Source organism: Macrotis lagotis, chromosome 4, assembly GCF_037893015.1.
Source record: "Macrotis lagotis isolate mMagLag1 chromosome 4, bilby.v1.9.chrom.fasta, whole genome shotgun sequence".
NCBI lineage: Eukaryota > Metazoa > Chordata > Mammalia > Peramelemorphia > Peramelidae > Macrotis > Macrotis lagotis.
The window spans coordinates 167,651,741-167,678,082 of NC_133661.1; the positions used below are offsets into that span (position 1 = coordinate 167,651,741).

At 35.0% G+C, this 26,342-nt stretch overlaps 1 protein-coding gene across 4 annotated transcripts in view; it reads left to right on the forward strand.

The window, feature by feature from the left end:
• NEDD4 (NEDD4 E3 ubiquitin protein ligase) overlaps nt 1-26,342 on the forward strand; it is a 158,635-nt gene that overhangs the window by 70,647 nt on the left and 61,646 nt on the right. For all 4 annotated transcript variants that reach the window (XM_074234613.1, XM_074234612.1, XM_074234614.1 and 1 more), the window contains 4 exons: nt 8,628-8,678; nt 10,535-10,596; nt 11,171-11,276; nt 23,696-23,811. In XM_074234613.1, the coding sequence (XP_074090714.1) occupies nt 8,628-8,678; nt 10,535-10,596; nt 11,171-11,276; nt 23,696-23,811 (335 nt within the window). The remainder of the gene's footprint in view (nt 1-8,627; nt 8,679-10,534; nt 10,597-11,170; nt 11,277-23,695; nt 23,812-26,342) is intronic.

Genomic DNA, 26,342 nt, shown 5'->3' on the forward strand with positions numbered 1-26,342 from the left:
AAGTATCTTCTGTTTCCTGAGTTCTCAGAATAGGGAGAAGGGGGTAAGGTGCAAGGAAATGTTCACCAGGCAAAGATGTGACTTACCTAAGGAAAAAACGATTCCCTGTTTTTGGAATATACTTTGTTGGGCTTTAGCTTCCACCTCCCTGTCCAGTTGGCAGGACACAGGATACTAAGATGGCTGTTACCAATTTTAGGAAGGCAGTTTCTCATGGATGGTGGGAAGGTCTTCCCATGGGAACAGCAAGTTTTCTCTAGTCTCTGTTTCACAAAGTCAGCATAGAGGTTTGCTTTAGAAAGGTACAAAATTTAATTATTTGTTGTCTGCTACATGAAGTCCAAGTTATATTCACAGTTCCCTATCATTTCCCCACTTCTTTTATTTGGAAGCTAATGGCATTTTTAGAAAACTGCTTCTTGCTGAAAAGGGACATAGAGTATGGTATCTAGCTCCAGCTTACTAGTTGTAGATTTATGACCTATAGCCTGGAGACTATATAGACTTTACAAACAGGGGTCAAAAACTACTAAGAGGAAAAATGATTTAGAGTAGGGTGGGTATCAGTGTCAGCAAGAAGAAAAGCCAGGATCCTCACCTAGGGGAGAATCCTGGGGAGATAAGATTCTCATGGTTCTGTATCCATGCAGTCTTTTCCATGATACACTCAAATCCAGAAATCAACCTGTTGGGAGCTGCAATAGCAAAAAAGAACAATAATACAGACAAGTATAGATGATAAAATAGTATTCTGTGACACTATTAGTTGGTGGATGAATCAATACATCTAACATATCATGTGGCAATTTCTCCATTCAGGTAGCATTGTTTTGTATGTATGTAGGGGAACACAGCATGGTATTAGGGCACATTGTGTGTATATCTATGTCTTTCATTGACTACTTGCTCTAAATGTAAAAATTTGCTAAAGAGAAAAAAAAGCTGGGACATGATTAAAGAATAGTCCCTGATGATTCAAAACATACATGGATCAAACTTAATCCTTAAACTCTGTTGGACTTCAGGCAAGTGTCACTGATGACAGTCAGTCATGCAGTGACAATCTCACCTCATAGTCAGACTCAGGAATAGTCAGGTGGAAAATATTCCTTTTCAAATCTCGTACAATGGGGAACTCGAACCAGAAGGGTCTTATCTTGGACTGAGTCCAAAAATCATCCTTTCAGCTTTTTCCCAAATGTAGACTTCCACCTGTAACTGTTTAGGATCACATTTCCACTGAGTTGTTTGTGGCATCAGCTTGTAGCAATTCTTCTGAATGGTGGATTACTGACCTAGTGATCCATCAGAGAACAATACCTAAAGTCAGACCTTAAAACAAAAATCAGTTATAATCCCCGAAGGCTGTTATCCTAAATAACAAATTTTCACCAATTGCAGCTAGGCCAGATGCAATTATTTTTCCTTTCATGGGTTGCAATAAACAATAAAAGTTTACTAGTTCAAACATATATAAAAGATTCCACTTAGAATTCATTTTTTTTCTGGTTCAGATTTGTCCTGATGTAAATACCAAATCACTAAAAGTCATTTCTATATTAGACAGAAATTTATAGGTCTACCACAAGCCAGGTTTACTATTTAGAAATTCCATGACTCAAAGCTGGCTCATTTCCCAGAGTTGGTGACCTTATATTAAACCAACAGAGACTACAGAGAAGGGAACTGGGTCTGTTGTCCCTGCCTGCCCACCTGTTCATGGTGACAGGTGAACTGTCCTATAATGTGCTATTCTTTTTGACACCTTTTTGTGCTAGGTGTAATAAACTCTCATACCCCAAGGCAGACAGCTCAGAATAGGCAGAACCAATCCAGATAAGGCTTTCATTTCATCCCCTCCTTTCACATGTAGTAACCAGTTACCAGTTTCAGGTTTCAGCCTTTTGACAATAACTTCAAATACTTTATACTTTCATGAATGATAAACAAATAGTTGTAGGTAAAACTTCCCCTTAATTTCATGCAAAGATGGAAATATGTAGACCTTTAATGGCAATAACACAGTTGAAAAATAACATAGCTGTTTTAAAAGTCAAATTAGTGGCAATTTGTCTATTTTATTGGTTTTCTTTAAATGATTCTCACTTTTATTAATCGATTCAATGGTGGCTTTTTATTTTCATTTTTATTAATTTCCTTTTTAATTTTTAGAGTTGCTAATTTGATATTTAACTAATATTATAAAATATGTTAATTTTTAGTATTTTCAGTTGCATTCCCAATTTAGTGATCTTTCTTTTTTGTTAATAAAATTCTATAAATCTATAAATGTTCTCCTAAGAATTGCTTTGGCTTCATCTCAAAAATTTTGTAATGCGTTTTCATTAAAATCATTTATTTTTAGGTTTTTGCAAGGCGAATGGGGTTAAGTGGCTTGCTCTAGGCCACACAGCTAGGTAATTATTAAGTGTCTGAGACCAGATTTGAAACCAGGTACTCCTGACTCCAGGGTTGGTGCTTTATCCACTGCACCACCTAGACTCCCCCTAAAATCATTTATCTTTAATGAAAATTTTTATTTCTATGATTTGTTCTTTGACCTAATAATTATTTATATTTATTTAGTGTCTAGTTCATTTTTAATATTCTTTTATAGTGGCCCTTTGTTTAACATAATTTTTATTTCATTCTGGTCAAGTAAGGCTTTTTTCTTGCATTTTTGTTTTAGTGGTTTTTAATTTCCAAAAATATGATCAATTTTTATAAAAGAGTCAATTTTTTTTTTTTAAAGAAAGAATGGTCTTTAATATTTCAGTATATGATGTTCTGGCCAAGGATGTCAGATTACATTTACAGTAAAAAAGAAAAACCCAACCCATTTTTCTCAATACGTGACACATATGTGTGTGCATGTGTGTGTATATATATATATATACATATATATGTACATATTTTTAAAAAGATACAATCTTCAGTCCATGCCTTAAAACTGGAACAGTAAAATTAATATTCAATAATTTTGTTTTCAGTTTAAAGAAAGTCAGATAACCAATTATGTCTTGTCTTTTTCAAAGTGTTTTGACTTGTTTTTCAGGTTACTTATTTTTGAGAGCAGAGAGCTTACATTTTCTTATATTGTTTCAGTCCTTTGATTGATTGAATCCTTAAAGCCCTTCATGTCCTAGCCCCCAGATTTTTCCAGGCTTCTTATACCTTATTTTCTCATCCAGTGACATTGACCTCCTGGATGTTCAGCAAATAAAGCACTCCATCTCAACTCCAGGCATTTTCTCTGACTGCTTGGCTTACCTGGAATATTCTCCCTCCTCATTTCTACCTAGTTGATTCCCCCAGGCTTCTAAAAAAGTCTTTTCCTGTTTTCATAACTCGATTGCCTTGCCTCTGTTAATTATTTCCTATTTGTCCTTTAGATAGCTTGCATATACATAATTGTTTTCACATTATTACCCCCATTAGATTGTGAGTTTCTTGAGGGCAGATATTGTCTTTTGCCTCTTTTTGTTTCCCTTATGCTTAACACAGGGTCTGACATATGGTCAGTAACTATTTCTTGTCTACTTGATTCTGTTGTTATTTCTTAATGTCTCATGGAGGAATTCATTCATTTCTATTGGATCAGTTTTAGTTTTTAAGGATTCTCTTCCTAGGGTAAGTTTTCTCACTATTTATTCTAAACTACACATTCTTCTTCTAGTTCCTTCCTCCTGAACTTTCACTTCAATTTTATGTGTTACTTTATTTTTTCTAGGTTTGGGGTTCTTAACCTTGGAAGGTTCTGTGAAATTGGATGGGAAAAAAATTACATCTTTGTTTTCACTAACTGTTGATTTCCTTTTAACTTCTATTTATTTTATTTTATTCGTTTAAATACATTATTCTGAGATGGGATTGATTGACTTCATCAGACTGTCAAAAGGTTCCATGTTACATGGAATTCAAATAATCCTTGTGGAACATCTTTTTTCTTTTAAGCCTCTGCTTGCAGTTGTTAAATCTCTCCTAGGTTGCATTTTTGAGTTTTCTTGATCCAGTGTATACTATTTTTTATAATGTTAAGAATTTTCTGTGGTTTCATTATCTTTCCATTCTTAGTTCCTAATTGGGGTTTTGTGCCCTGGCCAAACTCCATACTTTCCTGACCTTTTTAGTTAAGTGATGAGCTCCGATTTTTACCTCTGCTCTTGGCTTCTTACATTCACCTTCACCTCCCAAGTTAAGCCTTCCTGGATATTAGAGGTTCAGAGCCTAGGTTCTTCAAGGGACTCTAATGAACTTCTAATGAGCCTCAATACCAGGTAAACTCCAAGTCTTAGGTAGGATATCCCAGTCTGAACACTTCTGCCTTCACATTAGTCATTGACTCTCTTGGTGGCTTTGAAGATTCCCACTTGAGCTTTCAATCATCCCAGGAATTTATCCTTTGAGTCCTCTAAAGAGAAAGTGATGATAATGCTTTCTTTTTTTAAAAAAAAGGGGGGGGGAAGAAAAGAGTCAATGAATCTTAAAACATACAATGCAAAGGAAGAATAACTCACATTAATGATGTCCCAGATCCATTGGAATATTGGAAGCAATGAAGGTAGCCAAGACAAATAGATAAATATGTGTGTGTGTGTGTGTGTGTGTGTGTTTGTGTGCGTGTGTGTATGTATTAATAGTGAAAGTTAGATATAGGCAGCTATAAAAATAGAGGCTGAAAGCAGAAGTGAGCAAAGAAGGGATACAAACAGAACAATGTCAGAACTGTTTCATTACATCTGTAATGAACTTTAAAAAAATAATTTTTGTTTAATAGAGATCTAGTTTGTATGTAGTTCCCTTTCTGTTCTTTGTATATAGAAATATTCTGTTGATTTTTTTTGTCAGATTCATAATGGGAAAAAAATGTATTATTCCTGAAACTTAATAAAATCTTAGAAGGGTTTGATGTGTTTCCTGGGGTTAGGCCCTCAAAATTCAATTTCCAGCTTCCTGTAAGTATCATTAATTAACTCAAAGATAATACCAGCCTGCTTTCCCATTACATTATAGCTTACTTATGAAAATTAGTCTCCTAATAGTTTATAAAAGGCTTGAGAATATTCTTCAAACATGATATCAATATAGAGCAAGATCTGGAGAAAATAGAAACATGCAGGTACATTTAATTACCTTAAGCTCTTTCCTTTCTTCCTTTAGATAGATGGTCAGTCTCTCTCTCTCTCTCTCTCTCTCTCTCTCTCTCTCTCTCTCTCCTTCTCTCCCATTTTTATTCCTGATTTCGTAATTTTATTTCATTATCTCTGTAGCATGAGATGAGTGGTGTATTTATTTCATCTGCAGTTTTCTGGATTCATGTTTTTTTTCATTTCATTGATTAAAATTCTAAAGTCTTTCGAAATTGTTTCTCTCTGAAATATTCTTCCAGTTTTGCTCATTTTGCTGTGCATCTGTATTCTTCCTCTTTCTTCTTTATTCCCTATTGCAATATTGTATCTGGGGGCAGAGCCAAGAATCAACTATCCAGCAAAATTCAACATCCTCTTCCAGGGGAAAAGATGAACATTCAATGAAATAGGGAATTTTCAGACTTTGTTGTTGAAATGACCAGAGCTGAACAGAAAGTTTAATCTCCAAATACAGTACTCAGGTGAAGCACAGAGAGGATGGATGAGAAGGGTAAATTATGAGAAATTTAATGATGTCAAATTGCTTGCACTCATGCATGGGAAGGTGATACTGCTGATACTCATATGAACCATCTCCATAGAACAGTTAGGAGGAGCATATACAGACAAGGTATAGGAGAGAACTAAAGATGAAGCTATAATATAATTAAAAAGCTGGAGTCAGTGGTTGAAAAGGGAATGTACTGGAAGAAAGGGAAAGGAGAGGTAGAATGGGCTAAGTTATTTTTCATAAAAGAGTGAAGAAAAAAGCTTTTGTAATAGATTGGAAGGGGTGAAGGTGAGGCAGAGTGTGAGCCTTCATTCTCATCAGAAATGTCTCAAGAGAGGAAACAACATATATATTTAATAGGGGATAAAAATCAATCTTACCTTAGAGGGAAAATGAGTAGAAGGCAATGGGAGAAAGGGGATGGGGGAGGGGAGGGGGTGTAGGTGATATAGAAGAGCCTTTTTTTGTCTTTTTTTTGCAAGGTGATGGGGTTGGGTGACCTGCCTGGTTAGGCTTGGGTCCTAGTGTCTCTGGGTCTTATGCTCTGTCCACTGTGCCACTTAGCTTCCCCATAGCACACTTTTGAGGAGGGACAAAGTGAACGAAGAGAGAAAATAGAATAAATGGGAGTGGGGAGGAATGAATGGAAGGAAATACAATCAACAGTAGCAACTGTGGGGGGAAAATATGGAAGCAACTTCTGTAATGTACTTATGGTAAAGAATGTGATCCACTCCAGAGACAGAATTGATGACATCAGACTGAAGTACAATTTTTTTTCTCTTTCTTTCACTTTATTTTTCGTGAGGTTTTTTGTTTTATTTTTGTGGAGGGAAGGGGGGAGTATGTTTACTCTTAGCACTACAGTACTATATCCCTACCATTTTTTATCTTCTAAAAAGTGAAAGAACAAAATAATGGACCCTCTGCCTTTTAGGGTTCAGGTCAATTTGATTTTTATTCTCCTATTAACATGAAAATAGTTCATCCTATATTTATTTCTATTTAAAGAAACATGAATACTTTTTTATATTTCTCTTGGTTCCTGAATTTCCATTTCAAAATGTCTGTTCAGTTCTGAATTTTCATCTGGAATACTTCAATTATTAAAAGTTCTCTTTCTCTTCTCTTTTCCCCCCTCCCCCCAAATTGTCATTGTTTGTTGGCCTTTATTTTTTATTTCTTGGAATCTTTTATTCCTGGCACTACTCTTTTGGGCTCCTTGACTTTTGAACTCTTAATTTATGATGTAGTATTTTTTTCTTTTAGCTGGAAGCTTTGGATTTAGATTCTGATAGTCTCGGAATATTTTTCAAGTTTTCCTTTGGTTGTTTCTTTCAGGAAGTGGCTGGTGGATTTTCCACTTTGCCAAAGACTTTCTCCCACCTCTGGGTACTAGTTGTTGAACCCAGTCTAATTCCACACCTTCCCACTTTTCATCTGTCCTGGCTTACCTCACTTAGAGGCTCCACAGAATTCTGTAGCATCCTCTTATAGATCTCAGGGCTGGATAGAGAATTCTTCTAGAGTAATATATTTCTAAGCCATATGTGTGGGTTTTTCTGAAGAGCTCAATCTGGGACTCTATGGTATTTTTTCCTCCAGACTTTTCTCAAATATTCAATTGTTCTAAAGCAGTCTAATTGTGCTTTCTGCCAAAAAGTCACTTCTTCTGTTCAGAATTCTATTGTATTCTTTTTTTAAGGTTTTTTTTGCAAGGCAAACGGGGTTAAGTGGCTTGCCCAAGGCCACACAGCTAGGTAATTATTAAGTGTCTGAGACGGGATTTGAACCCAAGTACTACTGACTCCAGGGCCGGTGCTTTATCCACTGCGCCACCTAGCCGCCCCTAGAATTCTATTATATTCTTAAACCCTTCATTTATAAAATAGTGCAATAAATGAGAGCTTAGTTTTCACCCTTTAAATAAAGATTGTCCTGTACATTTATAATTGTAATTTGTATAAATGTCATTGAACATTTATAATTGTAATTATTTCAGTTCACTTTAATTTCATTTGAAATAGTCTCTGCAGTAACTTTTTAATTTAAATTACTTTCTTATAATTGATCTGAATATTTTTTAAATTTTGCTAATTTATTCGGTTTCCTATTTAATTCATTTCTTGCCTTCTCCATAATATACATTACAATAGTAACTTCAAAAAGCTGCTTTATATAATATTCTTTTTTTTCAATCATATGCAAAGAGAGTTCTCAACATACATATTTTTAAAAGCTTTTGAGCTCCACATTTTTCTATCACCCTCCCCTCCCTTCCCTTTCCTCATGACAGCCAAATAATGATATAGGTTATACATATACAATCATGTTTAACATATTTCCATAATTATATCTATCTATCTATAATACTTTCTTTTAGAAATTTGTGACCTATATAGATGAATCAGTAAATGATCTCTGAGTTCCACTTCAGCTTAATTCATTGATTTGACATTTCATGACATGCTTATGCATTATGACATCAGTGCATTTAAAATTAACTACCTTTTATGTTATGATGGACAGAAATATTTTAGATGGACAGATTGCTTTTTTAAAAAAAAAGCACACATTATAATGTTTTTCTTTTTTATTATGTTGTTTAATCATTAAAATCTTTTCTGTATTTCCATATGAAACTAATCTAATGGTAATGGAATAGAAATCAGCTGGATAAGAAAATAAAAGGAAAAAAATTGTAAAATAATTCTTAAAATTGAAAACCAGACCAGTGTTGTACTAGTATTCATTTTTATATTCTCTATTTTACATTAGATATTTTTCCTAATGTTAAGAAACTCATTTTAAGTAAAAGGTTTGGCATTCTGATTAAAAACTTTGGATATGCTTTTAGCTTTTTGTTTCAAAGATATTGATCTTCTAAAAGAATTTTCTAAGAAAAAAAATTCATTCAATTGATTTTGAAATTGCTAAAGGGTTTTGGTATATTTCTGGTCTAATTGATTTTCTTTTCTTCCTTCTAGACAAGAGATAATTTCCTTGGTCAAGTAGATGTACCTCTTTACCAGTTACCGGTTAGTACAAACATTCTGTTTTTTATTTCTTGTACTTAAAATTTTTTACTTAACAACAATTATATACCAGTATTAAGCAGTACCTTATCAAAATAGCTTGCTACTTTTAATCCTCGATCCTATTATTTATTTAAAAATTAACACATCATGCCTCCTCAATTTTATCTAAATACATGATCTTGTGGTACCAGTTACTTTTAAGCAGGAAAATGATGTCTCTGATCATGAAAGCAATTCTTTAGAAAAATTATTAGTTGAATAGCAAAGTGCAGGATTAAAAATAAATAAAGAAATCCTTGAATGGGGTAGTACAGCAAGGAGGAGACTTTTATCTTAAAATATCATGAACTTTAAGTTAGAATGATGGCCGTTGAAATTAAAGAAGGATACATGCAAGAGACAAGGAGATGGAAAAATTCATAGCACTTGATGACACAAAACGTGAAAAATGAAAATAGTGAATAAGTCAAAAATTTTGAGCTTATATAAGAAAAAAGTCACTAATACTATCACTAATAGAGATAGCAGAACTGTGAAAAACCACTGGTTTCAGATAAGTTTGAAATTGTATGTACTGAATTTAAATGATAACAGAACATCCAAGTGAACTTTTCTGATAGGAAAAGATATGAATGTGGGTGAGAAGTAAGAACTTGAGAAAGATTTGGAAATTACTAAGATAAAAATGAGGGAACTAGGTAGTACAATAGATAGAATACCAGGCTTAGACTCAGGAAGATTCATCAGCACCTACTAAGGTGTTGATCCTGGAGAGGTTATTTAACTCTGTTTACCTTAGTTCCTCATCTGTAAAACAAGCTAGAAAAAGAAATGGTAAGGCACCCCAATGACTTTGCCAAGGAAATCCCAAATGGGACTAAATGAAGAAACAGATATGACTGAAATGACTGAACAACAACAAAGATAGAAATGATATTCAAAATTAAGACAATGTGTGGACTTCTCTAAGGGGAGAGACTAGAGAAAAGTAGAGAGCTGATGACTACATTTTGAAAAAGAGTTTAAAAGATAAGAAGAAAGAAGGAACAGCAGAAGGAGAAAGTGAGAAAAAAACAAAATACTGTAATGATATAGATTCAGGAGAGAAGTTTGAGACCAAAGAAATAGTAATGCCTCCAAGCCACGGATTTCAGAAAGGATAAAGTAGCAGAGAGTTCATTTCTATTTGACAAAAAATAGAAAAATCTATAAGAAACTCATATACCATTTCAGCCCTCTGAGATCCTAGACTCCCTGTAGCCTCTTATATAAACTTTGTAGTTATCCTTAACCTGAGGTCCTTATGATCTAACTCTGTCTCTTCCTTATCCAAAGAAACACTGTGTCCCTAGTTTACTCTCTTTGCTTCAAATAAATCAGCCAATTTCTACCAGTTTTGAGGGTGTCTTTTTTCTTTCCATTTCAGAAATAAGTCTGTAAACCAATATCTTATCTGACCCACAGCCTAGCTATTCCTTGTTCTTCCTCCCATTCCTTTCTTTCCAGCCTGGCCAGTTGGGTTTTTTTAAGGTGTAGTACCAACACAATTTTAGAAGTAGAATATAAACTAGTGTGGTCAATTTCTCACCTTACCGGTTGAATCATTATATCACTTGGGCTTGAAGCAAAAATCCTCTTCCCTTGTCCTTCTCAACTCTAATTCCTAACTCCCAACAATTCTTAAACCACAGATTTCTTTGAGCTGTGTAAGGAATTAGTGCAGTTTGGCATAAGGGGGCTGGGAGTGGGGATCTATGCATCAAAATCTGTAATTGTACTTTTGAAAATAGTTCACAAAATTTTGAAGTACTTTTTATATTACAACTATATATTGAAAACCTACTATTTTATTCTAGACAGAAAATCCAGCTATGGAAAGACCGTATACATTTAAGGATTTTCTTCTTCATCCAAGAAGGTCAGTTAATGGAAAGCAGGAAAATATTAGCTGTCTTTCATGTCTTTATCGTAGCTTACAGTTCAGTTCAGTTCTTTATAATTTCAAGGTTATACCCATGCAAATAAACTTTAAAAAAATAATCTAATTTTTAATTGTTGATTTTGAAAATGCATTTTTTCTAATACAGGAAGAGAAATTATTTTTGAGTGAGACTAGAAAATTATTCTTTATACTTATATCTGACATTTAAGTCTTAATTAATGAAATATGCCATATTTCAAAAATCATATCAGTTTGTCTACAAACCAATAAATGATGTGATACAAGTCAGTTTTCTAGGTTAAATATGTATTTTCACTTATAAATATTGGAAGGCAACATAATAAGCAAAGAGAAGATTTTAAAACCCAAACGGCTTATCTAGTATCTATACTGCTGAATCAAATTTTTTTAATCTAAGAAGCTATATTTAAATCCCCCCAAAAGCACCTTTCAGTATTCTATAACACATAGGCAAATATGGCAAAGATATAAATATATATGTGATTTATAGTGTTTTAACCTAATTGTGTTTTTTTCCTTTTTTTAATAGTCACAAATCAAAAGTTAAAGGTTACCTTAGATTAAAAATGACTTACATACCAAAAACCAATGGATCTGAGGATGAAAACACAGAACAGGCTGAAGAGTTAGAGGTGGTAAGAAGTATTAATTTGTTAAAGTATATAATTTCTGATTCTTTTATATTATCAAGAAAGAACAACATAATAAATTTTTTGAAAGAAAATTGTTGGGGTGGCTAGTAAGTGCAGTGGATAGAGCACTGGCCCTGGAGTCAGGAGTACCTGAGTTCAAATCCAGCTTCAGACACTTAATAATTACCTAATTGTGTGGCCTTGGGCAAGCCACTTAAACCCATTTGCCTTGCAAAAAAAAAAAAAGAAAGAAAGAAAATTGTTTAATTTGCAAAATGCATTTATTTTTTCCAAATAGGCCTAAGAAGTTCCATTTATTTCAAGTACTAATACATACCACATGAAACTGGTTTGAATAGCTATTGCTGATTAAATTTTTTAATGCAGTGATGAAAAAAGGTCTAATAGATATAAATGAAGTTATTTACTAAAATTAAATTATGAAAATAAACTTATTCTGTTTTTATAATGGATTTTCTGAAACTCTGCCATGTCCTCTTACATTAAAACATTACCAAATCCTAATATTTCTTAGGTTTGTTTTGGGGGTTGGTTTTTTTTTTTTAGTTTTTGCAAGGCAGTGGGGTGTGGCGACTTGCCCAAGGTCACCCAGCTAGGTAATTATTATGTGTCTGAGATCACATTTGAACTCAGGTCCTCCTGACTCCAGGGCTAGTGCTCTATCCACTGTGCCACCTAGCTTCCCCTCTTAGGTTTTTTTTTTTTTTAAAGGACATCAGTAAAATGTGAATTATTATTCCTACTCAGTTATATTCTCTATTATTTTCTCAAACTTAAGGCTATTTTAAAAAATCAATTAACTCATTAAAAATACCTTTTTTATGTTAATAATTAAGCAGCTAGGTAGATGGAGTTCTGGGCTTGGAGTCAGAGAGATGTGAGTTTGAGTCAGGGAAGATCCTATACAAGTCACTTTTGTTTCAATTTCTTCATCTATAAAAGAGTTATAATAATAGCATCAGCCTCACAAGGTTAGGTTATTTCAAGTCTCAAATAGGATAAAATGTAAAATGCTTTGTAAACCTTAAAGCCTTGTGTAAATGCTAGCTGCTGGTGGAAAAGTAGGGAGAAGTAGGAGGGTTGAGGGGGACATTGTTTACATGTATTTTTCTTGATTTTGTCTATAGACAGGGGAAGTCTTTTAATTGATTGAATGCTGTTTTATATAACTAAAGAGACACAATATAGTACAAAGGTCTCTAGACTAAGGGATTTAGAAGTTCTTTAAGCTAAAATAGAGTGATCATCTTTTTTGTCAAAGACTTGATCTCTGACCTCAAGAAGCATATCCCATGTAAGAGAGCTATAATATTTTTTGTGAATAATTTAGTAGTGAATTTATAATTTGTTGTAATAATTTAATAGCAGGGGGTGGCTAGGTGGCACAGTGGATAGAGCACCAGCCCTGGAGTCAGGAGTACCCGAGTTCAAATCTGGCCTCAGACACCTAGCTGTGTGGCCTTGGGCAAGCCACTTAACCCCATTGTTTTCCATAACTAACAATACTACTACTACTACTACTACTACTACTACTACTACTACGAAGAAGAAGAAGAAGAAGAAGAAGAAGAAGAAGAAGAAGAAGAAGAAGAAGAAGAAGATGGAGGCTTGACCTCTGAGTGAGAACAGCATGAGCTCTACGGGATTTAAATTCAAGTCTGGTCTCTGACCCATCCTGAGTGTGCCATTTTTAGTAGGTCACTTCACTGCCCAGTGTCCCAGGCAGCATAGTTCTAAGACTACATTACAGGGGCAACTAGGTAGTACAGTGGATAGAGCATCAGCCCTGGAGTCAGGAGTCCCTAAGTTCAAATCCAGCCTCAGACACTTAATAATTACCTAGCTGTGTGGACTTGGGCAGCTCAAAAAGACTTTAACTCCTTTACAATTTCATCATAACTCTCATGTTACTATTTTTGAGTTGCCATGTTTTCCAGAGATACTGGGACACAGAACCATGCAGGAGTGTCTCGTCTCTTCTCTCTCTCTCTCTCTCTCTCTCTCTCTCTCTCTCTCTCTCTCTCTCTTTTTAGGCTTTTGCAAGGCAATGGGGTTAAGTGGCTTGCCCAGGGCCACACTGCTAGGTAATTACTAGGTGTCTGAGACCAGATTTGAACCCAGGTACTCCTGACTCCAGGGCCTGTGCTTTATCCACTGCACCACCTAGCTGCCCCATACAGGAGTCTATTAATGTGTCAAGGATGAAGTTCTCCCTGAACTACAACTTTGTTGTAGTTAACCCCTTGCTGGACTCCTTGTGTGTCCTTGGGAGACCAGGCAGGCACCAGCCAGGCTGGGATAAAGCTTATGCAACTGGGGTCTTTTGAAGATAAGCAGACCTTCCTATGTTCATGTCTAGCAATTTCTAAGGGGAAAGAATGAGGTTTTTGTCATCATATTAATTCTCCCTGTTGGGAGTGGGTTTGTTTTTTCCCTGCCTTTGCCACACTGTTCCCTCTCCCATGTCATGCCCCTTCCTGGTATCCTCTCTTCTGTTTGTCCTGCTGTTATAAAAATGAATACTTCTATAAAGACTGGAAACCCTTTGGATTCCACATTCATATTCATTTCTCTTGTAACAACCTGGTTTTGCATTAATCTTGTGATGTGATTACTTGTTGACAATATTAAGAAAATTAATCTGACATTATATAGTATGTACTTGAAATTAATCTGACATTACATATAGTATGCACTTGAAGGCAATCATACCAATTAGGAAATTGTAGAAATGAGTTGGATAAGAGTGAATAAGGGCCTGAATGAGAATTCTGCCAGTGGTACTAGAAAAGGAGAGACAAGTGGGAAGATGGTGTAGAAACACAATCTACTGATTCTGAAGAGTCAGAGAACACTCAAGTGTGGTTGATTAAATATCAATTAGAGTCATTTGAAAAGGAGAAGGATCAAATTATTTTGGCAGATAGGTAGTAAATCAAGTTTTGGACATGTTGACTTTGAAATGGTAAGAGAACATTCAGGTAGAGAAGTAGAGTAGACTATAACTCAGAAAACATTTTAAATCAGGAAACATAGATTTAGTTTTAAATTCATTAGAGGTAATCATTAAAATTGAGTTTTTGTCCCTCTTCAGAGACCATTTGTGACAGTAGGAAAATCATAGACTTTCTAAGACACAGTTTTTTTCATTTTCAAGTAAGGAAATTTTTTTCCCCCATTTATTTATTTTCCAGTTACATACAAAAATAGTTTTTTGATATTCATCCTTTGACAAACCTTTGAGTTCCACATTTTCTACCACCTTCACTTCCCATCCCTCCTCATGGCAGCCAATGTGATATAGGTTATACATGTAAAATTGCATTTAACATACTTGTATATTTCTATATGGCATTAGTATATTTCATTGCCCCAAAGGAGCACCAAAACTAAAGGGGGAAATATGAGAGAAAGAAAAAAACATTAAAAAGTTTTTTAAAAGTGAACATAGTATGCTTTGCTCTACATTCAGAAGCCACAGTTGTTTTTTTTCTCTTAATGTAAATGGCATTGTCCATTATTGTCGTTGATCAGAAGGAAAAGTTTTTGGATCAGATGATCCCACAAGTTTCTTTCAGTTTTAAAAATTTTGATTCTGAGTTGTACAAATTATGGAAAGCATTTTATCTGGGCACCATCTAAAAGGAGCACTGTCTCAGAAACATATTCATTCAAAAAATATTTGACTGCCTGTGACATAGAAGGTACTGAATGAATGTCTGAAAACTCCTTCTAGGGATCTTCCAACTATTATTTTAACAAGATTGAACTGTCAAGTACCATACCAATCAAACTTCAAAAAAAAAATTTATAGAACTAGAAAAAATAAAACACATCTGGAAGAATAAAAGGTCAATCAGGCAACTAGGTGGCGCAGTGGATAGAGCACTGGCCCTGGAGTCAGGAGTACCTACCTGACTTCAAATTTGCCCTCAGACACTTAATAATTACCTAGCTGTGTGGTCTTTGGCAAGCTACGTAACCCCATTTGCCTCAATAAAAAAAAAAAACCTAAAAAAAAGAATAAAAGGTCAAGAATTTCAAAGGAATTAATAAAAAAAATTTGAAGAAAGGGGACCTTGCAGTATCAGATGTTAAACTGTATTATAAAGCAATAATCACCAAAACCAGCTGGTACTAATAAATATAGTGATAGATCTGTGGAATGGATTAAATATAATATACACAGTAGTAAATAATCTTAGTGATCTAGGATTTGATCAACCCAAAGTTCCAAGCTTTTGGGACAAAAACTATTTGGCAAAAATTACTTGGAAAACTGGAAAACTAGTTTTTGTAGACCAACATTTCACATTTTATATACCAAGATAATGTCAAAACAGGTGTATGATTTAGACATAAAGAGTTATACCATAAGCAAATTAGGAGACCGTGAAATCTGTTTAGGAGATCAGTTTATCTGTCAGATCTATGGATCAGGGAAGAATTTATTAACAAGAGATAGAAAGCATTATAAGATGTAAAAAGAATACTTATTATTGTATTAAATTAGAAGATTTTGCACAAACAAAACCAATATAACCAAAATTAGAAAGAAAGCAAAAATCTGGACAAAAATTTTTTTCCAAGAAGTTTCTCTGACAAAGTCCTCATTTCTCAAATATATAGAGAATTGAGTCAAATTTATGAGAGTACAAAAGTCATTCCCCAATTGATAAATGGTGGAGGGGGGGGGGAACAGGAAGTTTTCAGAAGAAAAAGAACAGACCTAGCTATAAGTCAAGAAAAAGAAGCTCTCAGTCACTATTAATTAGAAATGCAAATTAAAACCACCCACACCTATCAGATTGGTTAATATAAGAAAAGGAAGAACAATAAATATTGGGAGGTCAGGACAATGATGCACTGTTGGTAGAATTGTGATTGATCTAACCATTTCTGACAGCAGTTTAGAGATATGCCTAGAGAGCTATAAATTTATGCATACCTTTACATCCACCAATATTAGGTCTGTATCCCAAAGAGTTTTTTTAAAAGGAAAAGGAACATATTTGTACAAAAAATATTAATAGCAGCTGTTTCTGTGATGGCAAAGAATTGGAAATTAAGGGGAATACCTATCATTGGAGAAATGATTGAACAAGTTGTGGTATAAGATTGTAACGGAATACTATTGTGCTGTAAGAAATGACAAGCAGAGGACTTTCAGAAGAGCCTGAAAAGTCTTAAATGCATTGATGTAGAGTGATTGAAGTGGAACAGGGTGAACATTGTACACAGTAGCAGCAATATTATATGGTGATCAACTGGGAATAACTTTTTGGCAATATAGTAATCCAAGGCAGGTCCAAACGATTGAAGATGAAAAAATGCTATCCACCTTCAGAGAAAGAATTGCTGGATTCTGAATGCAGATTAAAGCATACTATTTTCCATTTTATTTTTAAAATATTTTTGAACTGTTTTCTTTCACATGGCTGATATGATCTTTTCCAGATCATAATATATGAATTGTTCTTATTTCTTTATTAGAGCAGTTACTATTGCAAGCATATGTTGCCATATTTTAACCACATTCACATTTCCATATACTTTTATTTTTATTTCTGCCTGTATTTTCATGGAAATCAATGTTTGAAAACAGGGTATTCAGATAGAACGCATCTATCATCAAGTAGTTAGTGGTTTCTCTGGTAGTTTTATGTAGAGAGTGTTTTAAATAGTGGAATCTTGTCTGAAATGAGGCATGACTCTGCTGTAAAGAAAGAAAGCCGTTTATTTAGGCAGCTTTTAAAATTATTCCTAACAGCCTTTAATTATTTCATGAACTGCTCCAAGTTTTACCCACATAGATATTTTTTTCTCTTTGTTTTGTGGTCGTAGGGGTTGACATTTGATCTTCTTTAGAAAGCACCTTATAATTTCAATGGATGTAAACATATAGACATTTATTTATGAGAGGCCTCAGGAATTCCAGCAAATATATCTACTTATAATCATTCCTTGTGTAATCAGTAACTAAAACAGCATTTGCTAGTTCCTTTGGTCTCTAGATTTTGACTGTAAATATACTTTTAGTTTAGAAAAATAAAATATTATAGGTTATAAAAGAGGCTATACAGTTTAATTGGTTGTAGAAAAAAGTGCTGTTTTTAAGAATGGACAGTTGGAACTTTATTTTATTTGCAAATGTATGTTAGATGTTATAGTATAGTAGATGAAAAACTAGATTTGTAGTCAGAAAACCTTGGATTCAGATTCTACCACTAGAAGCTATTGGTTGTGTGACCTGGACAAATCACTTAACTTCTTAGGGCCTCAAGCAAATTAAAATTTACTGAAGAGTTGGGAAGTAGAACACTATTCTTGGGGTTCACTTTAAAAAGTGAACATTCACTTGTGCAAAAATATTCATAGCAGCCCTGTTTGTGGTGGCAAAAAATTAGAAATTAAGTAAATGTCCTTCAGTTGGGGAATGGTTTAGCAAACTGTGGTAAATGTATGTCATGGAACACTATTGTTCTATTAGAAACCAGGAGGGATGGGAATTCAGGGAAGCCTGGAGGGATTTGCATGAACTGATGCTGAGTAAGATGAGCAGAACCAGAAAAACACTGTACACCCTAACAGCAACATGGGGGCAATGACCAATCTTGATGTATTCACTCATTCCATCAGTAAAACAATCAGGGACAATTTTGGGGCTGTCTGCAATGGAGAATACCATCTGTATCCAGAGAAAGAATTGTAGAGTTTGAACAACGGCCAAGGACTGTTACCTTAAATTTAGGGGGAAAAAAACTGTCTTATTGACTGATCTTATACTTTATGTTTCTTCCTTAAGGATATGATTTCTCTCTCATCACACTCAACTTGCATCAGTGTATATCATGGAAACAATGTAAAGACTGACAAATTACCTTCTGTGTGGGGGTAGGGGAAGGTGAAGTAAGATTAGGGGAAGAATTGTAAAACTCAAAATAAATAAAATCTTAAAAAATAATTAAAAAGTGAACATCCACTACATAGCTCCTAAAGGACTATGCTATAGTCTTTCTGTGTTCAATTGATTTGAAAGGAGAATTACATAAAAAGTAAACAAAGCTAGTTTGAAACTAATTTCTTTTATCCTTTTTTGTATTAATTTTTTTAATATATTTTTTATTCTCATTTTGTACAAATGTTTTTTTTACATTAATAAAATATTCTTGTTTACAAGTAAACAAAATACCCCTCCTCCCCCATGAATATAGATAGACTTGCTTGGGCGAAAAGAGTAAAGGGGAGAGAAAAAAAAAATTATAGTAATAATTGTAGGTATGGCCAGGTGGCACAATGGACGAAGCACCAGCCCTGGAGCCACGAGCACCTGAGCCTATATCCAGCCTCGTAAACCCAACAGTCACCCAGCTGTGTGACATGCAAGCCACCCGATCCCCACTGCCCTGCAAAAAACAAAAAAGAAAAAGAAAATAAGACCCAAAATAAAATAAAATAGTAATAATAGTAGGGGTGGCTGGGTGGCAGACAGAGCATTGGACCCTTGAGCCAGGAGCACCTGGGTCCAAATCCAGCCCCAGACACCCAAAGATGACCCTGCTATGTGGCCCCAGGCAAGCCACCCAGCCCCACTTGCCCTGCACCCTCCCCCAAATAATAATAACAAAAAATGTGCTTGAGTCTTTGTTCCAACACCAGCAACTCAGTCGTGGGTGGATCACATTCTTTATGGTAAGTCCATCACAAAAGTTACTTCCATATTTTTCCACCATTGCCATTGCTGATCACAACTCCCTCCTTTCTTATTTTTCCACTACCATGTACTATATTTTCTCTCTCCTTTCACTCTGACTCTGCTATAGGGTAACTGAGTGGTGCAGCAGACAGATCCCTGGTCCTGGGGCCAAGAGGCCCTGAGCCCTCCTACCACCCCTTAGGCCCAGCATCCACCTGGCCCTATGGTCCCAGACAGGCCATCCAGTCCCAGCCCCTTGCAAGAAAATGTGTTATATCTGACCACTCTCCCTCCATGGTCCATCCTCTCCTCCTTTATTCACATCCCCCTTTCCCCCTGTCCCTCCCCTTCTTACTCCAGATGTCTATACCCCATTGAGTATATATATGCTGTTTCTTCTCCTAGCCATCTCTGATGAGAGCAAAGGTTCCCTCATTCCCCCTTGCCTCCCCCCTTCCATATCATTGCAATAGCTCATTGTAATAAAAAAAATCTTATGTGAAATATCTTGGACTATTCCCCCTCTCCTTTTTCTTTCTCCCATTCCATTTCCCTTTTTTCTATAAACTCCATTTTTACACCATATTTTATCTTCGAATTCAGCTTTCTCCTGTGCTTCAACTATAAAAGCTCTCTCTACCTGCTCTATTAACTGAGAAGGTTCATATGAGTATTATCAGTGTCATTTTTCTATGCAGGAATACATGCAGTTCATCCTCATTAAGTCCCTCATATTTCCCCCCTCTCCTCCAATCTCCATGCTTCACCTGAGTCCTGTATCTGAAGATCAAACCTTCTGTTCAGCTCAGGCCATTCCAACAAGAACATTTGAAATTCCCCTGGTTCATTCAAAGTCCATCTTTTTCCCTGGAAGAGGACATTCAGCCTTGCTAGGTAGATTCTTGGCTGCAATCTAAGCTCTTTTGCCTTCCAGTATATCGTATTCCAAGCCCTATGAACTTCCAATGTAGTTGCTGCTAAGTCCTGTGTGAACTTGACTGCAGCTCCACGATTTTTGAACTGTGTCCTTCTGGCTGCTTGTAGTATTTTCTCTTTGACTTGGGAGTTCTGGAACTTGGCTATAATATTCCTAGGGGTTGGTTTTTTGGGATCTTTCTCTGGGGGATCGGGGGATTCTCTCCATTTCTATTTTGCCCTCTGATTCTAGAATATCAGGGCAATTTTCCTGTGGTAATTCTTTGAAAATGATGTCAAGGCTCTTTTCCTGATCATGAATTTCAGGTATTCCAATAATTTTTAAATTATCTTTCCTAAGTCTGTTTTCCATATCAGTTGTTTTTTCAATGAGATATTTCACATTTTCTTCTAATTTTTCATTTTTTTTAGTTTTGAAGTATTGATTCCTGATTTCTGTTAAATTCATCAATCTCCCTGAATTCTATTCTTTGAAGGATTTGTTCTCCTCAGAGAGTTTTCTTATCTCTTTTTCCATCTGGCCAACTTTGCTTTTTAAAGCATTCTTCTCCTCAGTAACTTTTTGAACTGTTTTGTCCATTTGACCTAAGCTGGTTTTTAGCATGCTATTTTCTTCAGCATTTTTTTGGATTTCCTTGACTAAACTGCTCTACTTCATTTTCATATTTTTCCTGCATCTCTCTCCTTTCTTTTCCCAGTTTTTCTTCCAACTCCCTCATTTGATTTTCTAAGTCTTTTTTGAGCTCTATCATAGCCTGAGCCCAATTTCTGTTTTTCTTGGAGTCTTTAGATGCAGGAGCTTGTGCTTCCTCATCTTCAGACTGAGTATTTTGATCCTTCTTGGGCTCATTTGCAAAATATTTCTCAATAGTCTTCCTTTTGTTTCTCTGCTTGCTCATTTTCCCAGCCTGAGCCTGGTTTTGGGGTGCTTCCTGAGATTTTGGGGTACTCCCACAAGGGTCTTAGTGTGTGAGGCTCTGTCCTCCCTCCTGGTCTGTGAATGACCATAAGCACCTCCCTCTGCCACGGGGCTGAGTTGGGGGGGGGCCCTGCTGTTCTGTGGGGGGGCCTAGACTGGGATCAGGATCTGAATGTGGTCAGAGCCCCAGAGTCCAGTTCTAGAGGCAGAGGACAGAGCTCTGCAGTCTCTCTCTCTTCACTCCCCTCCCTCAGCTCAATGGGCTCATGCCCTGGAGGCTTCTGCTTACCAGCTCCGCCTACTTCTGGGTTGCAGAAAGACCTAGCTGCTCCCTGTGTGCCCCGAGGGCTAGGCACCACGTGCTCACTCTGGCAGAGGTCCCCCGCTGTTCCCCTACTTTGTGCCCAGTGCTCCTCGGGGTGCAGCTCAGGAGACTCCCCCCGCTGCTGTGAGCTGAGACTCCCAGCATCCTGGGGCTGCCTCTGGGAGGCTGAAGTTCTTTGGCTCTGGCGGGCCACCCCTCTGGCAGGCTGCCTCTCATATCCCGGGGAGCAGAGCCTTTCTGCTCTTTTCCAGGTTACCTTGAGTAGGAAAACTGCCTCACTGGGTCCCTCTGTGGGTTCTGTCTCTCAAAAGTTTAGTTAGAGTCCTTAGCTGATGAGTTTTATCAGAGAGCTCCTAAGACTCGATCCCTTCTTGTCACCATCTTCAAGTTATTTTATCCTTAACCAGTGCTTTCCCTTTATTGTTCAAATTTCAAGGCATATTTGGCAGAATCCCCCTTTTATAAGCACAGAAAACTATTTCATCCAATTTTTTGTATTTTCTTAAGTTTTTTGAGGGAAATAGTTTTCTTGTCCTTATCTAAAAATATTCTATAAAAATACATTACAGTCTTCTGCTATAGATAGCAGGTTTTTTTTTTAGGTTTTTGCAAGGCAAATGGGGTTAAATGGCTTGCTCAAGTCCACACAGCTAGGTAATTATTAAGTTTCTGAGACTGCATTTGAACCCAGGTACTCCTGACTCCAGGGCCGGTGCTTTATCTACTGCGCCACCTAGCCGTCCCTGATAGCAGTTTTCTTTAGGTGAACTTTGGAAAGTTTTTAAAAATACTTCAGAAGTCAAAGATATGTGTAATATGACATTTCATGGTTTAGTAGAGGGAAAGAGCACTAAACTTGAACTCAGAGAATTTGAGATTGAATCTAGCATGTCATTTACTCCCTGTGTGACCTTGGACACTGCTGAACTTGGAATCACAAAGACTCAAATTCCTATTCCTTCTCAAACATTTTCTAGCTAATTGACCCTGGGCATGTCACTTAACCTTTCTGATCCTCAGCTTACTTATGTATAAGATAGCAATAATGATATGTACTGTCGGGGTTATTGTGAGTATAAGATAAACTCATTTGTAAAGTACTTGGCAAGACTTAAAGACTTAAAGCCTATATAAATTTCCCTCATTTTATCATCTTCATCCTCATCTGTAAAATGTAGAGTTATATTGATGACCTTTAAGGTGTCTTTTAGTTCAAAATTTATGGTCTCATAATTCTTCTGCTCTTATTTACTAGAATTAAATTTTAAAATTTAGTTGGACCTATAGAAGCCACTTATTTATTCTTAGCCACTATGCCTATAATTCTGTTCCTGTCACTAGGGGAAGTAGTTACTATGAATTATTCTTCTTAGATTTTTCCCCTGGCATAAATAAATAAGAGACTTAAAGTTCACCCTTAAATATGTTTTTCCACAAATATAGAGCTTATTTTTAGAGTAGTTTTAAATATTAAAATACTAAGATGCATTATTGAATAATTGTTAAATGTAAATACTTAAGTAATAATTATATTTTCTCTAACTAGAAACCGCTAAACTAAACTTTTATTTTCTGTTATCAGGAAAGTCTTTGATTTAATCTTACTAAGGTGTTAGATGCTTCTTCCTAGATCTGTCATTTCACTCTATTTTTCTTGGTTTGTACATAGCTTCAGTATCTAAATTTCTTTATGCTATTTCATAAATTTCTTTATGCTTCAAGGACTCAAGTAGAGAAATGGCTACCCTAATTAATTTCTTGCATATATCATGATTATCTTTGTTTGGATTTTATTGCCTCTTATTAGACCCCAGTATCTGAAGGGCAGAGAAAGCTGTTTTGCCATATAGTTTTTCCTCTGATTCAGGGCTTAGCCACATCTCTATGATTTCTGTTTCTTTTGTATTCAAAGGATGAAGAATTTAAAATAGACATATATACTTAGTCAGGAAATCCAAAAAAATTCTTCTAATCAGGATAGTTTTAATCTGTCAATTATAAATAAATCATTCAATACTTTTCTAACTGTGCCTACAAAACTCTCCACTAAAAGTCAGAGTTTATATATTATATAATTATATAACTAGATTTTTGTAACTTGTTTGGAGATCTTTGGCACTTTTCTATAGGCAGCAACCCTTTTTTGTTTTTGAATATATAAAGTAGTTATATACAAGTTTGTGTGTGTATGTGTATATATGTATGTATTTATTTTTATATATATATATATATATATATGTTTATGCACACACACACACAGTTATCCTCCATTTTGTAAAACTATCTTAAGTTAAATACCAAAAATTTACTCAATTATAGTTTTTTAGGTCATATTGCAAACTGAATTGTTCAGTGAGTAACTTCTAGTTCTAAATATACTCAATGAAGTTTTCAATTTCTGTTTTCCATGTACTATGTAAAGTTTTAATTTTTTTTAATCTACCTTCATCACTTAATTAAACATTTATATTTTTCATTCTAACTGGATTATTGTGGACCAACTAGATGTTGTTTGTCATTTGCAGCAGCAGGAATCTTCTCCTCTACCTCCAGGCTGGGAAGAAAGGAAAGATGTCCTTGGAAGGACCTATTATGTGAACCATGAGTGTAAAAGAACACAATGGAGAAGACCAACCCCTCAGTATGTGATGAAAGCCTTCTTGGTTATTCTATAGATAAAATTAGAACTAGAAATTGTCGTTTTGATAATATTCAGTATTGAATCAAAATAATTTGGAGACTGGTAGCTAAGCTAGGCTATTGAGATTTGTACATGCCCTTAGTTAAGTAAAAACAGGTTATTAATTATTAAGTTCATTTCATTTTCTGAAACATTGGTAATTATAATGCCATAAATAAGGCCTAATTGGATTTTAACAAAATATTTTACACTGTTTCATTATAACTTTATAAGAGATGTGGGCCAGATAAATTCAGTACTGATTGAACAGAGTTAGATAAATTGAGTGTTGGTTGAATACCTGGATCCAAAGTGTAAAATGGATCCTTGACCACTTGAAGTGAAGCTAAGCTTCACATATTGGGCTGGGGTCTTTTACCATCATCATTGTTTTCAGTGACTTGGATGAGGATATAAATGGCATGCCTATCCTATCTAGCATTCTACAGAAATCAGAAACAGTTAATTTTGCTGAATCATATAATCATGATCTAGCAAAATTTCAGCTGTTGGGAATGAGAGGTTAAATTTATTAAAATAAAATTTAGTAGAGATAAATGTAAAGTAATATTCTTGAGTTTTAAAAAAAATCACCTTCAGTAGGACAGACTACACAAGGAATGACAAGTATTTCCTTTGAAATAAATCTAATCTAATCTGTAACCCCAATACATGATACGGAAGCCAAAAAAGGTCTTATCATCTTAGGCTACACTTTGTTTCTTTCAGGTCCAAGTCTTTTGGTTCAGTGCTAATTGTCTGAGTTAATAAGCTGTTTACTTAAATTACATTTGACAAACTTGGCGCAGGCGTACATTCTCGGGGGTGAGGGGCAAAGCCAAAGAGCTGCCGGTGGAGCTTAAATTACATTTGAATAAAAGTAATTTTTAATTTGAAAAGAAAACTTGGACAACATTAATAGAATATACAGTCCAAAATGAAGGAGATAAATGTCCTGTCATACTCTACCTTGGAGCATTTTTTGTTTAGTTTAGTTCTACATACCACATTTTAGGAGCAACATTGACAGACTGAAAACAATACAGAGGAAGGTTAAAGCTTAGTGAAAGGAAACCATGTCATGTGAAAATCAGTTGAAGGAAATGGAGAAGAGGACAAGTCTAAATTTAGACTTGGAAGGAATCTCAGTGGTCACCTTGTCCATTGCAGTCTACTGTTACAGAGGAGCAACCTGAGAAAGGTTAAGTACTTTGTCATAGAACTAATCAGTAGCGGAACTAGGATTTGAACCCGAGTCTTGATCTCAAATCCAGTTATTTATTCTAAAAACTATGATAAAATATTGTCCTTTTACACATTTAATAGCCATCATGTGGAAGTTAGATCCTGTTTGTTCTGCCTGGTTTCAGATGGCAGGACTTTGCAAAATGAGTGGAAGTTCAAGTATGAAACATTTCAATTTAAGAAAAAGGAAAACGGGTGGCTAGGTGGTGCAGTGGATAGAGCACCGGCCCTGGAGTCGGGAGGACCTGAGTTCAGATCCAGCCTCAGACACTTAATAATTACCTAGCTGTGTGGCCTTGGCAAGCCACTTAATCCCATTTGCCTAACAAAAACTTAAAAAAAAAAAAAAAAGAAAAGAAAGAAAGAAAAAGGAAAACTGAGCTGTCCAAATGTCAAATGGACTGCCTCATGATATAATTAATTTATTAAAGGTCTATAAGGAAAGAAGGACCATATGTTAAGGATGAAGCAGTTCAACCTATATTTTGGTCTGATATATATAGTTTTCCCCATACCATATTCATATTTGAGTTAGAATTGATGATTTCTGTTTATTTAATACAGTGTTTCTGTAATTCTGTCATTTTTTCACTCTTACTTATGGTGATTTCAAGAATAATTAATGTTATTTTATTTATAAATTCTCTATAATTGAGGTCAATTACTTCACCAATTCAATGATAAAGTATAAAATTACATATTTTTCTACTTATTATAATCTGAGGCTATACATTTAAATAACTGTTTTAGTCATTTTAAAATATATATTATGGCTACATAAAGTATGGTATTTTTTCAGTTTTTATTCCAACATAATAAAATATTGAATCTTATAAATGATAAAAACTCAAAAAATATGAGTTTCATTTAAAATATTTATTTATAGTAAATTATCCACTCCAGTACTATTTAATCAGAGTCAAAATTCATTTGTTTGTTTATTTTTTTAAATTAGCAAATACTTTCAAGGTAGTACCATTAAAAAGATATGACTTTATACCTTTCTAGATAACATTTTCTAAAAAAATATTTTTGTTCTTTTCTTTAAGAAGAACAGCTTTACACTTTCATCTTATCACTAAACACAATAGAATAATTTCCTTCAGCTAGACAAGATACTCATATAATATGCATTAATTTTCATTGAATTTTTTTGTGTTGACACACTCTGCGTTTTCCAGCAAAGAATGAAAATGGTTCTATTATTTGCTGAGACTTTCCCTTTACCATTCATAATTTTCCCATAT